This window comes from Oryza brachyantha, chromosome 3 (assembly GCF_000231095.2).
Source record: "Oryza brachyantha chromosome 3, ObraRS2, whole genome shotgun sequence".
NCBI classification, from domain to species: Eukaryota; Viridiplantae; Streptophyta; class Magnoliopsida; order Poales; family Poaceae; genus Oryza; species Oryza brachyantha.
Genome location: NC_023165.2, coordinates 29,159,074 through 29,171,649, shown reverse-complemented (window position 1 = coordinate 29,171,649; position 12,576 = coordinate 29,159,074). Strand labels below are relative to the sequence as shown.

Here is a 12,576-nt window from a genome sequence, read left to right as displayed (position 1 = left end):
ATGGCCTGCTCCATCCACACAACAAACATTGCAGCTGCCCGGCCAGGCCATTGGCAATGTCTGTGCATGGCTTGATGCGAACTCCTGCAGCTTCTTGGCCATGCCAGGAAGGGCAAGAGCAGCCAGAGCGAGGATGCTTGCCGTCGCCGGTGGCCGATTGGGCAGAGATATAGTAGTTTTTGGCAGTGGTCCTGACTCCTGATCGCATCCACTGTTTACAGGTGTAACAAGAGATGATTGTAAAGCAATCCGATTATCTGACTTGGTTAAAAAAAAATCACGAAAGTACACAGTAAAAAGCTACAGTACTTGGCTTCAAACACGGCAGCTACAGCAAAAAACAGGAAAAAATATGTAGCATATGCACTGTTCGTCAGTGCTATAGCGGTTGATCTTGCACGCTCGATTTCACGGTATCGTGCATGTCTTACTTTTGTGGGAGGACGTTAGAGAACCCGTATAATTGTAACGATGTATTTACAAACGAAAGATAATTTTTTTATATAACTATATTATGAGGTTCATTTACAGCGAAGAATAGTGTACCATATTTGATCGTACGTGTTGGATTTACAAAGATAAAAACTAACTAATCTGAGGAATAAAAGGTAAAAACTAACTAATCTGAGGAATAAAATTCAGACGGTGGTTGACGCAGTCACCACAGAGTAGAAGAAAGCAACGAAGCCCGCCGCGACGACCGCCTTCAACATCTCACCGACCACCGCCAGGCACGGCGACCGGCGGCAGCCGTCACCTCCTGCCGCCACCTCGCGCTCCAGTCCACCACTCGCTGAATCCACCGCCTCCTCCACGTTACGAGCCGCCGGCGCCACCTTCGCCTTCTTCTTCTTCACCTTCTTCTCCTTCTTGCTGCGCCTGCGCACTATAGGTACCTCCTTAGGAGCAGCCGGCGCGTCGGCGGCGGCCACCACCACCTTGGCAGCATCGTCCTCTGCCGCCGCCGCCGCCGCCATCCTCTTCTCCTTCTTGCGCATTGCTGCGATTAATAACAGCTAATTAACAACCCCACAGAGAGAGAGAGAGAGAGAGAGAGAGAGAGAGAGAGAGCACGGTACATTTGGTCTCCGGCGGCGGCGGCGGCAACTTGGCGACGGTGGTGCCGTGGTGGTCGCCGGGGTCTTCGTCGGCGAGGAGGTCCCACATGTTGACGGCGGCCGTGATGCCCTGCACCACATGTTGACGGCGAGGATCCATGTCGTTGTTTCGATCGATCGGGAAGCTACTTCTAGGCGATCGAGTTGTTAGTTTTTGATTCGCGAGGCGCTACTAGCTATCAGGCAATCTGTTCGATCGATGGTGAACGCAGCAAGAACAATGCACAGCAATTATATAGGAGCAATTAATTAATTAGCAAGATCGAGTCGGTCTAAAGCTAACTAGCTGTACGTGTTTTAGTTCTACTACGAGTAGAATACGTAGTAATCGCGTATGGTAAATTACTCCAAGTATGTGTAGAATTAACTGAACACATAACGTAACCAGCGTAAGGAAACATCTCCGAGTTAATTTAATTTGGATGGAAATCATACTCTAACTCCTCGATCCTTCCTCGAGCCGAATCAAAGCACGTCGACTTAAAAGAAATAATGCTCATAATCGATTAATTAATTAGCCTAGTCCAATCCGAGGATCATCGCTTGCTTAAGCACACGGTAATTACACGGTTAACCAGTCAGGGCAACGTGTTTTCCCCCTCTTTTCCACACCGTGCCGTGATGCAGCACAGAGTGCAAGCCCGCCCGGGTCCGATCCGATTTCAACGGCGAGGTCGAGGCGGAGTCGTAGCCGAACTCGAATCCAACGGCCGCCGCGAGGCCGCGTCGCACGGGCTACATAAAGCGGCGCCCCCCACGCCGTCCAGGAAGAAATCATCAAGCACAGCGACAGGAGACAAACCCGAGCGATCGATTCACGAGGGAGACGACGCGAGGGTGCGAGGGTTTAATCGATTCCAGAGAGAAGACGCGGCGAGGGTTTAGGGCATCGATCGGAGATGCCGAATCCGTTCGATCTACTGAGCCTCGCGGAGGGGGAGTACGGCGAGGCTGCCGTGGCCATCGTCGTCGGCGCCGCCAACCCCGACCTCAACCCCAGCCCCAGCTGCAAAAACGGTATGGAGTTCGATGTTTAGTACGATGGTTTTGTTTGTTTATTAATATATTAATTAGATTAGATATATGCTTCCAATTTGATATGTTTCCTCATTTGTTATGTTCAGTGCGTACTGAATTTCACGATTAGATCATTTGTCTGGTTATGACTTTTTTGCCTGCAATGCACCATACATTTAACAATTTATGCTCATCATCTTTTATTGAAGCCGCATGCCTGCCTTTTGATTTTGCATGTGACATTGCCTTGTATCATTTCAGGCAAGGAGCTGAGTAAGGGCCAAGAGAATGTCAGAGCTGGTCACAGTTATAATTATGAGCACTACAACCGCTGCTGCTCCAACTACAGTGGTGGCTATGGTTACCATAATAAAAATTATAATGCAACTGGTTACTACAATGGTGGATATCAGCGTATGCACCAGGGGAACGACCAGTACCAACGTAACAGGAACTATTACAATGATGGTGGATACGGTCAGTATCAAGTAGAGAATTACTCTGATGGTCACAACAAGAAGAAGAATTTTCAGTACATGCCTAAGGAGAAGCATGTCTCTGGAACTTCTTCTACTTGTTCTGCTGAAAACAAGACTGAAGAGAAGTTGGTTGAATTAGGGTCAAAAGAATGTACGAGGTATTTTACACATTTTCGTTTTATTGATTTTAAAGATATTCCCTTTTTTTATCCCTTGAGCCAACTTAATAAAATAATTTATTTGCAGAGATGTTGCGAAGGATGATTCGAAGAAGGAAGGAGGTGACCCTGAAAAGAAGGAAAAGGGTAATAGGAAGTGTGTAAGCGGATCACTTAAGAAGAAGTTGAGGAAGAAACGTGATGTTAAGGGGAAGACTGGGAAAGGACCAGAGATAGCCGAGGTCTTCAAGGATGAAGAAAAAACGGTTAGTCTCGATATTTCGCGTGCCTTCACTTGCATTTATAAATTGAACTTTACTTTTTAAAGTGTCCAAACCCTTGATCATTACTGACTAGTGAACTTTGAATAGGAAATAACCCTAGAAGAATATGAGAAAATGCGTGAAGAGAAAAGAAAAACTTTGGATGCCTCAAAGTCCGAGGGAAGGAAGGTTACTTCGGAAGTGTTCGAGGGTATGCAACTTTTAGAGAAAAAGAATCTTGAAGATGGAAATGCTGCCAAGAAGGCCGAAAATAAGCAGCGCAAGGAGGGTGGTGTAAAGCAAGCCAAAACTCCCAAGGTAACATATTCTCCTATACATTAACATTAGAATTACAATTAGTTTATGCATGTGCTAAGGAAAGGACAATTGTGACTCTTTGCAGGCTATAAACCTCAATGACTTTATAAAGCCGACTGATGGGCAAGCGTACTACCCACGTCCTAGGCGTGTGCAGGAAAACTTTTCACAACAGTACTGCAGTGGTGGTTTTAGGCAAAATAGTCGTGACAACAGTAGTGAGCCACAGAGAGACAATGGTGACCGTGGTGGCAATAGTAGAGGCAACAGTGGCTACCAAGTTGGATATCAACAGGGTGGGTTCAACGGTAATGTTAGATTCCACCAAAACCGTGAGGTTTGCTACGGCAATGGTGGGTACCAGCGGGACCAAGCCTATCCACGTAGCAATGGCGGTAACCATCAAGGCAGAGGCTATTCTAGCAACAATGGCTATTCTATCAATGGTGGCAATCGACGTGGTGGTCACCAAGGCAACAACGACGACATGAACCAGAGTAACTCGGTTCTCTCGGCAGCTAACTTACCTGCGCTGACAGGTTCATCCCCTGCATCAGCAGGAACGACGGAGAAGGTGCAGCCAGCTCCAGCCCAAGCTCAAGCTCAAACCCAGGCATGTCTTGCTTCAGGTGCAAAAACCAAGGCTGCCTCTCAAGTCCAGACTAAGGCTCAGACCTAGACTTACTTTACTATTTGTGAGTATTTTTGGAGAGTAGATGATTAGGAGAAAAGAGTTTTTGAGGCCATCGGAGTTCGTCCAATCTTGTACTAGATTTTGTTTTTTTTGGTTTGTGTTATTATGCTACAAATATCTATTTAATTCTTTAAAGTATACTAATTTTATCGGTTGTTATGTATGATAAGACGTTGCATATGATGCTCGATTGATTTCGACTAGATTGAAACTTCTCGAATAAATAAAATAAGAAACTTTTCAAAAAAAATAGATGAAGAAAAAAATCAAATAAATAACAAACATATTTTTAAGTAACATGAAAGAATAAACTTTGCAGAAAATATAAACGAAGAAAAATTGAATAAACTAACGAAGAAACTTCTCAAAAAAATAAAAGAGGAGTTAAACGACGACGGGTATACGCGACGCTGAACGAGCTGGCCTAGGTACGCCGAGGCGACGCGAGGGTGACGTCAGGGGAAAACGATGACGAGGAGCATACGTAAGCACGTCGTCGGCAGCCGCCGCTCCCCCACCTCCACACGCGGGCACTCCGTTCTTTGGTCAACCCCAACCCAAGCAGAGCAGCAGCCGCAACACAAAATCAAAATCACAAAAAGGAGAAGAAAAGTTTCGTTTTTTAGATCAGCCAAGAACCGAACAAATCCTGGTCAAACAGTATTCGCTCGATTATTTATCAGGAGGGGGAGGTGGATGAATGAACCACCATGACGAGGAGCATGATGAGGCGCTTCTCCTCCACCACCTCCACTATTTATACCACCCTCTCCTCCCGTCTCGGACGAATCAACGCCACTCGCCGCCACCACCACCACCATCTCCCAGCTGCCGCCGCCTCCAGGAGGACACCCTGTACTGCTGCTACTGCCTCTCGCCCCAAATCCAAGGCCAGGCGGCTGCTGCTGCTTCTCCTGATTGTTCCGCTCGTCTTGCTTCTTGCAGCCTCGTTGCTGTTTCGAGCGGCCATGTCGTCGTCGTCGTCTTCGTCGCCGTCGGATGCCGCCGCCGCGGTGGCTTTTGAGAAGCCGAGGACGGTGGTCAAGAAGCTCATGGCGGAGTCCCAGCCCGAGGGCGACGGCGCCACCGTCCGGAGGAGCATCGGGAGGTAACGGATCGTCGATTCGATCAGTCCTCTCTCTCTCTCTCTCTCTCTCTCTGACTCTGATCCAATTGGTAGTACTGTTCCCAATTCTAATGGAGCCGTTGACCTCTGTCTCTGCAGGCACGAGCTCAGGAACCTGGATCCGTTCCTCATGCTCGACGAATTCTCCGGTAATTCCTGATTCTCGAATCACCGGCCTCCTAAAATCGCGACCTTTTTGTGTATCCGAACGAACTTAAATTTCCCCTTCTCTTTACAGTTTCCAAGCCCGCTGGCTTTCCCGACCATCCCCACAGAGGATTCGAGACCGTCACATACATGCTCGACGTACAAATCATGTCCTTCTCGTGTTTTCTACGTTTCATCTTTTTTGTGCCCGTAAGGTGTTTGCTGAAATGCCACCCATGGTTTCGGTTCAGGGGGCGTTCACCCACCAAGACTTCGCAGGCCACAAGGGCACCATCAGGACAGGGGATGTCCAGGTTTTTACTCTACCCTCTCCGACTAATGACATCGTCGTCACGCATTTCATCGCTTTCAGAAATTGATGTTTCACCAGAGAAAAAAAGGATGGAACTTTTGCTTTGTGGATTCGAATGCTGACATTGCAATCTTGGACATGTTTTGTTCATCAGTGGATGACGGCGGGCCGCGGCATCGTGCACTCGGAGATGCCGGCAGCCGACGGCGTGCAGAAGGGCCTCCAGCTATGGATCAACCTCTCCTCCAAGGACAAGATGTACGCAGATGATTGATTTGATCTTCTCCTACAATTTCACAGCAAGATCCTTGCAACGTTGCGTGTTAATTTGCAAATGGTGATTTGGTGGTGGACTGCCGCAACGCAGGATCGAGCCGCGGTACCAGGAGCTTCAGAGCAAGGACATCAGCTGCGCCGAGAAGGACGGCGTGGAGGTGAGGATCATCGCCGGCGAGGCGTTCGGGGTGCGGTCGCCGGTGTACACGCGGACGCCGACGATGTACATGGACTTCACGATGCAGCCCGGGTCGCAGCTGCACCAGCCCATCCCGGAGGGCTGGAACGCCTTCGTGTACATCATCGACGGCGAGGGCGTGTTCGGGCGGGAGAAAGCGCCGCCGGCCACCGCCCACCACTGCCTCGTCCTCGGCCCCGGCGACGGGCTGAGCGTGTGGAACAAGTCCGGCAAGCCGCTCCGGTTCGCGCTCGTCGGCGGGCAGCCGCTCAACGAGCCCGTGGTGCAGCATGGCCCCTTCGTGATGAACACCCGTGCCGAGATCCAGCAAGCCATGGAGGACTACTACTATGGGCGGAACGGCTTCGAGAAGGCTCGCCATTGGAGCTCCGCCGCATGATCACCGTCGTCATCATCTCACCATGACACATTGACACACCTTCACCATATACACACAATATTGCCATGCTGAACATGATGCTGTTTTTAGACAGATTAGTATATCATTTGATACAGTAATAAACATGTTTATTGCCATTGTCTTTTTTTCTTTGGTTGGTTATGTAATAAAACTTTATGGTGTAATAAAAATGAGATATGATTGGATTTGAAATGGAAACTGTACAGTAGATTATGCAATCTCATCATGTCCATTCTTTCATGTAGGAGCATGTATGTCAGTATGAGCTGAAAGCAACGTACGACTCCATTATTTTGCTTATGGTTGCACTTATATATAAGTCTTATGGCTATTTCTATGGAAAAACATAAAATCTTAAAACTAAGTTCTAAAATTTGGCTTATAAATGTAAGCACAAATAAAACAATAATGCTAACAGTTGTATGTTCGAAATACAAATATCTAACACCCTTATTTTTTTATTGTTTATAAATCAAGATTTGAATTTTCAATTCTAATTTTAAAGTTGTTTTGTGGTTTATTTATTTTTCACACTCTGCTTTTAGATAGCTACTAACACATATATAAAAGTTTTATTCATAAATTATTTTTTGTCTGCAAATACGCCGTTTCATTTTTATATATAAATAAGCCAAAAAGATGATCTCCTAAACATCAAAGACAAATTGACTTATTTTCTTCTCCATATTGAACGTTCAAGACTTTCAGTTTGTGGATAAGATATTTGTATTTCCCCAATTTTCTCAAGCAAATTATATAAAGAAAAAGGTTAAGAAGGCCAGCAAGCCACGTGTCAAGCTCAGGGTACTCGTGTACCAGTGAATGCTACCGGAGAATGGACGGCCACGAGGCGTCTCCCACCCAAAGCCATCCAAATCCGTCCATCCATTTTTTTTTTCCTTGAACAAAATGATCCCCTCGTGTCGCCCGCGTTTCCCTCCCCTCCACGGCCACTCATTCCTCCCTCCACCACCACCACCACCACCGGCGGCGGCGGCGGCGGCGCAATGCTGGCGGCGGCGGCTCTCCGGCCCGCGACCTCGCTCGCGGCCTTCTCCCCCTCCCCCTCCACCTCCAGGTCCCCTCCTCCGCCCGCGCTCCTCTCCTTCCCTCCCCGCCCTCACCACCGGTTCCCGCTCTCCGCCACCGCCCAGGAGGGCGCGTCGACCTCCTCCGCCGCCTCCGCTACCCCGATCGACGAAGCGCGCCTAGCACAGGTGCGGAGACGCTCTCCTTTCTGTTTGGTGCGATGCTGACACGGATGATCGAGCGAGCGTGTCGTCGTGTGGGCTGCAGTTCGCGGCGGATTGGCAGGCCGTGCGCGCGGAGAAGGACCAGGGGAGGATCCTGGAGCTGCCTGTGCTGCGGGCCAACAGTGGCGGGTTGATCCTCAGGTTCAACTCCCTGCAGGGCTTCGTGCCCAACCCTCTCCTCAGCCCTGCACATTGGTGCAAAGGTAGTCGCTTCTCTCTAGTGGAGTTGTTTTCCGAATTCGTCTAATGTTTTTTGGAACCAGATTGAGTTGAAGTTGATCATCGACTCGTCACAGAACTCATGGTGGGTGTATGTTTTTTTTACTTGTAGACCCCAAAAGGCCCATTCAAGATGTTACAAAGGATCTTGTAGGTTCGTCCATTTCTGTCAAGGTAAGGGCTTTTTGCAGTTACTGTCCAGTTGTACAAAGTACAAACACATGCTGGTCTTGGCTCAAAACGCCTTTCATTGTTAAATTTTCCCTTTAGTGGGGAACTTGCTTGTCTGGTAGAGCTATAACTGGGTGTCTCTCTCCAATAAACTGTAGTCTTGTCAATTTGTTTTCAATCCCATGCTGGTAAAATTGTGTCATTGGCTTCTCAAATCTCAATTACTGTGGGTAAGGCAGCAGTGCATATTGTGTATTGAAATGTTACTGTGAGATTTCAATCAACGGGTTGAAGATTGTAGGATTCCAATTTTACACATTTTTATTGACAAAGTGAAGCTAATTACTTTAGGTAGTTGAAGCAAATGAGGAAGAAAGGAAGCTTGTCTTCTCCGAAAAGGATGCGAGTTGGTCCACACATTCTTCTCAAGTAAAGATTGGTGAAATATATGATGGAATTGTCGGTTCAGTTTTCCACTACGGTGCATTTGTTCATCTCCGATTTCCTGATGGTACCCATTGGCAATAATCCTTGTAATTTTTGCTGGCAAATGCTTTGTACATCTTCTGACAACAATTATGCTCAAACAGGAAATTATCATCTTACTGGCCTTGTACATATCTCTGAGGTCTCTTGGGATCTCGTCCAAGATGTCCGAGATTTTTTAAATGAAGGTGATACTGTCAAGGTCATAGCTGTGAACGTTGATTTGTAAGTATCTACTACTTTACTGTCTTCCACCACAATTGCTTGCACCTATCTTCACAAGTAGTTTTCGCAATTTTTGATTGACTGCGCCAATGAAAAATAGCACATGTTTTCTCATAGAATTTGGTAGTGGAACCATATGCATTGTGGTATGATGCACCTAATTGCATTGTAGGGATAAATGTACATATATTACGATTTTATGATGCAATAACTATTGAGAGCACGGATTGTATTTAAGGAATACCATGCTGATGAATAAAATGAGATGAGTGCATGATATATTTTATCCTAGCATTCGTTTGTTGGCAATAGGGAAACCAGGATATGCTGGAAATTGTTCTCATGAAGTTGAAAATTATGTTACAAAATCTGATACCAACACATTGCCTACACAAACAGGGAGAAATCAAGGATAGCTTTATCAATTAGACAACTGGAGGAAGATCCTCTACTGGAGACTTTGGACAAAGTTATTCCTTTAGTAAGCTTTTGAAATCACAACGTCTTTGTGGCTCATTGTTTAGCTTTGTTCTTTTAAAGGTGAGCTCATGCATTTGTCTTGGTTTGTAGGAGGCTGATCAATCACCTAATGTTGGGACCACGTCACCTCCTTCAGAAGATGACCTTCTTCCAGGACTTGACGGTATATGTAATGAACTACTGCAAGAGGATGGGTATGATTTCTGTTTGTGTTTTGTTGGTATATGTTCTTTTATGTCAATGCACTACTTTATGCTCAATAGCTCTTATCCTTGACTGGAGAGCATTTTTGATAACCAGGAAGGTTGTTACATTGCAATCTCCATGCTTTAATCAGTTCTATTTTGTTCACAGTATAACAGATGTACAGTTTGGGCGCCGAGCATTGGAGAAGCGTGTTGTTTCACAAGATTTGGAGCTCTGGCTTTCCAGCGTATGGTCCTAATGTCTCCAATTTAACCATATGAAGCTTAGAAGTGAAACACGAACTGATGTGTTGGATCTCACTGTGCAGGTGCCAGCTAAGGACAATCAGTTCAAACTTCTTGCTCGAGCTGGCAGACAGGTTAGTTTCTTCTTGACGTAACATTTGTTTTCTTGTTATAAGGAGTTCCGTTATGCAAGGATTTATGCCTAGCTGGTTTTCAGCCCGAACCGGATAGAACAAAAGCTTTATCGTATAAAACCAATACCAAATATGTCTTCAAAATGGTTGCACCAGGAAGTTAGCATGATGAGTTATGCAAAATTATTGTTATGGTTGTCGGATGGCTTTTCTGCCCTGTTAACACATTGTTATAGTTATTTGATGGACTTAGGTAAAAATTATAATTTTTAAACTGGCAGGTCCAAGAAGTATATTTGACTACCAGCCTAGACCAGGAGGGCATAAAGAAGGCGGTACAGAGAGTACTAGGACGTGTTCCTTGATTTGGCGCACAGTGAGTATGACTACGAACAGAGTTAACAGTGGAATGCATGCTTGTCCCCAATTTTCTGACGAAGCGACTATACTGAAACAACAGCACGAGCAGACAACCTGAAAAGTTCGTCGTTGTTTCCACATTCACCTGAACTTCTCAGCTGGAGATTACTTAACCGAAAATTGTAAATTTTGTCAGTAATACAATGAGTAGGTAGGTACCCTTGGTGCATGCATGTACTAAGTACTTTGGCTGAAACCTCAAGGCCAACTGTATATAAATATATGAATATTCATTTCCAGTGTCACAGGTGCTTGTTCTGGTAACTAATATCTTAGATATGCCTGCCTTTCTTGTCAAAGCTGCTTCTTGTGCAAGGTGTAAATCTACTCCCCTAAAACTAAGTACATTTTCCCTGGATCGTAATTCTATGCTCTCTGAATATTACCAAAATACTCCCTCCGTTTTATATTATAATATGTTTTAACTATACCTAGATTTATTTGTTGATTGATATTATTTGTATATATGTATAGATATATTATCATCCATATTGATCTGTACAATAAAAATCTTATTATATGAACGGATGAAACGGAGACGGAGGTAATACTTTTTTTTATAAGAAAAGGTAGAATGACTCTACCTTATAGCCCCATTTATAGATAATACGCCAAATGGGTGTATTAGAAAAAAGATATGGTTAAAATCTTTAACCCCATCTTTTCTCTTTTACTTATGCTTATAAAACAAATCTTAAATTTAGAATAGATTTTAAGGTTTTTTAACTTATTGAATTTTAGATCGGCAAGAACACATATATAAACTTTTATTCATAAATTATTTTTATTTATAAATATGCCGTTATAAATATGTCGTTTGACAGATACTGCCTTATATTTGTGCTGTTAGTAACTTAAACGTTAACGGTGGAAAAGAAGCTATATGTTTTAGTGGGTTTTTAGAGCAAAAGCTGGGGCACCTTTTTTTTTCGTTACATATTAAGCTGGCCAGTCGCCACTTACTCTTAACAAACATGGTCCAAACGGCTGAATCAAACTGAATGGGACACGCAGATTTTATCCAAATATCCCAAAATGTAAAGCATGGACTCTCCTAGAACTAGACGGGTTCGTGTCAGTTCATGGCGTCTTCTCGATCTCCCATTGGTTGATACAACCAAAGAACACACAACAAGAAGAAGGCGGTGATGAATCCAAGAAGCAACCGACAAAAATTCGCACGCTATATGATCCCGCGCGCGCCGCATCGAGCAATCTCCCCCTCGCTTCGCCTTCTTCGATCGATCAATCAACCACCTTGTGCATGCCGACCATGTCGCGCGGCGGCGGCGGCGGCCAGCCGTCGTGCGCGTCGGTGTCGTTCGGCAAGTACCTAGCGAAGCGCTTCACGGGGAAGCCGAGGAGGCGGAAGAGGCCGGCGGCGGGTGGCGGCGAGGTGCGCGTGTCGAAGGAGCTGGTGGCTAGCTCGCCGTCGTTGAAGTCGTCGGAGCCGGTGGTGCGGGTGGTGCTGCAGAGCGGGGTGGTGGAGGCGTACGCCGGGGTGGTGCTGGCCTGCACGGTGATCCGGAACCACCCGCCGGGGCTCTGCCTCGCCTACCCGGACGTGTTCCGCAACCCTCACGGCGCCCGCGTCCGCCCGCTCGAGCCGCTCTTCCCCGGCCAGAAGTTCTTCCTCCTCACCGAGCACACCATGGAGTGGCTCCAGCGGAGAATCCCCGAGAGCTCCGTCGGCGCCTTCGACGAGACACGGGAGGAGGAAGTGCGCCGCGATGCAATCGAGGACGACGCCACAGCCTCGGAGACGACGACTTCGGAGGAGGACACGCAGGATTGCAGCAGCGCCGCCGCATCGTCGGAGGAGGACGACGACCGCGCCACGCGCAGCTGGTGCTGCGCGAGGGAGTACTTCGAGGCGAAGGAGCGGTGGGAGGCGCGTCAGTTCAGGCAGATGGTGGCGCGCGGGCTCGCCGTCGAGGAGAAGGACCGGAAGAAGGAGACCGTGACGAACAAGAAGAAGAAACGAGGCAAGAATAGCAAGGGGAAGAGAACGAACAAGAGAGGCCTCGCCGGCGTAGCGTCGACGAGGTGCAGCACGGCGACAGCGCCGGCGACGGCGAGGAGGACATGGGAGCCCAGCCTGCCGTCGGTGGTGGAGGAGGAGAGCTCCCCTCTCCAGCCTCCATCAGAGACCACCAGCTGCAGAATCTGATCACATTCACAGACCTCGCCACCTTGCTCGATCGGAATGACACGATTATTTTTTGGTTGGTTTCATCAGCTTGAATTGT

General features: G+C 46.9%; 5 protein-coding genes across 6 annotated transcripts; 4 read left to right on the top strand and 1 right to left on the bottom strand.

Annotated features, from left to right (window-relative positions):
• Nucleotides 1-522: 522 nt before the first annotated feature.
• Nucleotides 523-1,306, bottom strand: LOC121053853. The gene is made up of 2 exons (XM_040521943.1): nt 1,080-1,306; nt 523-1,000 (listed from the first exon to the last, which is right to left on the bottom strand). Exons 1-2 carry the CDS (start codon nt 1,216-1,218, stop codon nt 639-641), a joined length of 501 nt encoding a protein of 166 aa, XP_040377877.1. The 5' UTR covers nt 1,219-1,306; the 3' UTR covers nt 523-638.
• Nucleotides 1,307-1,909: 603 nt separating this feature from the next.
• LOC102722180 (RGG repeats nuclear RNA binding protein C-like) lies at nt 1,910-4,190 on the top strand. The gene is made up of 5 exons (XM_006665025.2): nt 1,910-2,135; nt 2,397-2,772; nt 2,861-3,038; nt 3,144-3,353; nt 3,439-4,190. Exons 1-5 carry the CDS (start codon nt 2,018-2,020, stop codon nt 4,030-4,032), a joined length of 1,476 nt encoding a protein of 491 aa, XP_006665088.1. The 5' UTR covers nt 1,910-2,017; the 3' UTR covers nt 4,033-4,190.
• A 397-nt stretch (nt 4,191-4,587) lies between these two features.
• LOC102721420 (pirin-like protein) lies at nt 4,588-6,699 on the top strand. Of its 2 annotated transcripts, XM_040522876.1 has the most exons (7): nt 4,590-4,902; nt 4,993-5,155; nt 5,273-5,322; nt 5,412-5,479; nt 5,572-5,634; nt 5,788-5,891; nt 6,001-6,699. In XM_040522876.1, exons 1-7 carry the CDS (start codon nt 4,758-4,760, stop codon nt 6,485-6,487), a joined length of 1,080 nt encoding a protein of 359 aa, XP_040378810.1. In that variant the 5' UTR covers nt 4,590-4,757; the 3' UTR covers nt 6,488-6,699. The 2 variants fall into 2 exon arrangements, with proteins under 2 accessions (XP_040378809.1, XP_040378810.1); XM_040522875.1 differs by having other exon boundaries at nt 4,588-5,155.
• Nucleotides 6,700-7,471: 772 nt separating this feature from the next.
• Nucleotides 7,472-10,678, top strand: LOC102711139 (30S ribosomal protein S1). Its single transcript, XM_015835005.2, has 11 exons — nt 7,472-7,725; nt 7,805-7,964; nt 8,093-8,154; nt 8,503-8,662; nt 8,742-8,862; nt 9,262-9,343; nt 9,433-9,536; nt 9,697-9,775; nt 9,857-9,907; nt 10,189-10,283; nt 10,368-10,678. The coding sequence occupies exons 1-10, from the start codon at nt 7,516-7,518 to the stop codon at nt 10,270-10,272; spliced, it is 1,113 nt and encodes a 370-aa protein (XP_015690491.1). The 5' UTR covers nt 7,472-7,515; the 3' UTR covers nt 10,273-10,283; nt 10,368-10,678.
• A 922-nt stretch (nt 10,679-11,600) lies between these two features.
• LOC121053881 lies at nt 11,601-12,576 on the top strand. Its single transcript, XM_040522252.1, has one exon. The coding sequence runs from the start codon at nt 11,601-11,603 to the stop codon at nt 12,495-12,497; it is 897 nt and encodes a 298-aa protein (XP_040378186.1). The 3' UTR covers nt 12,498-12,576.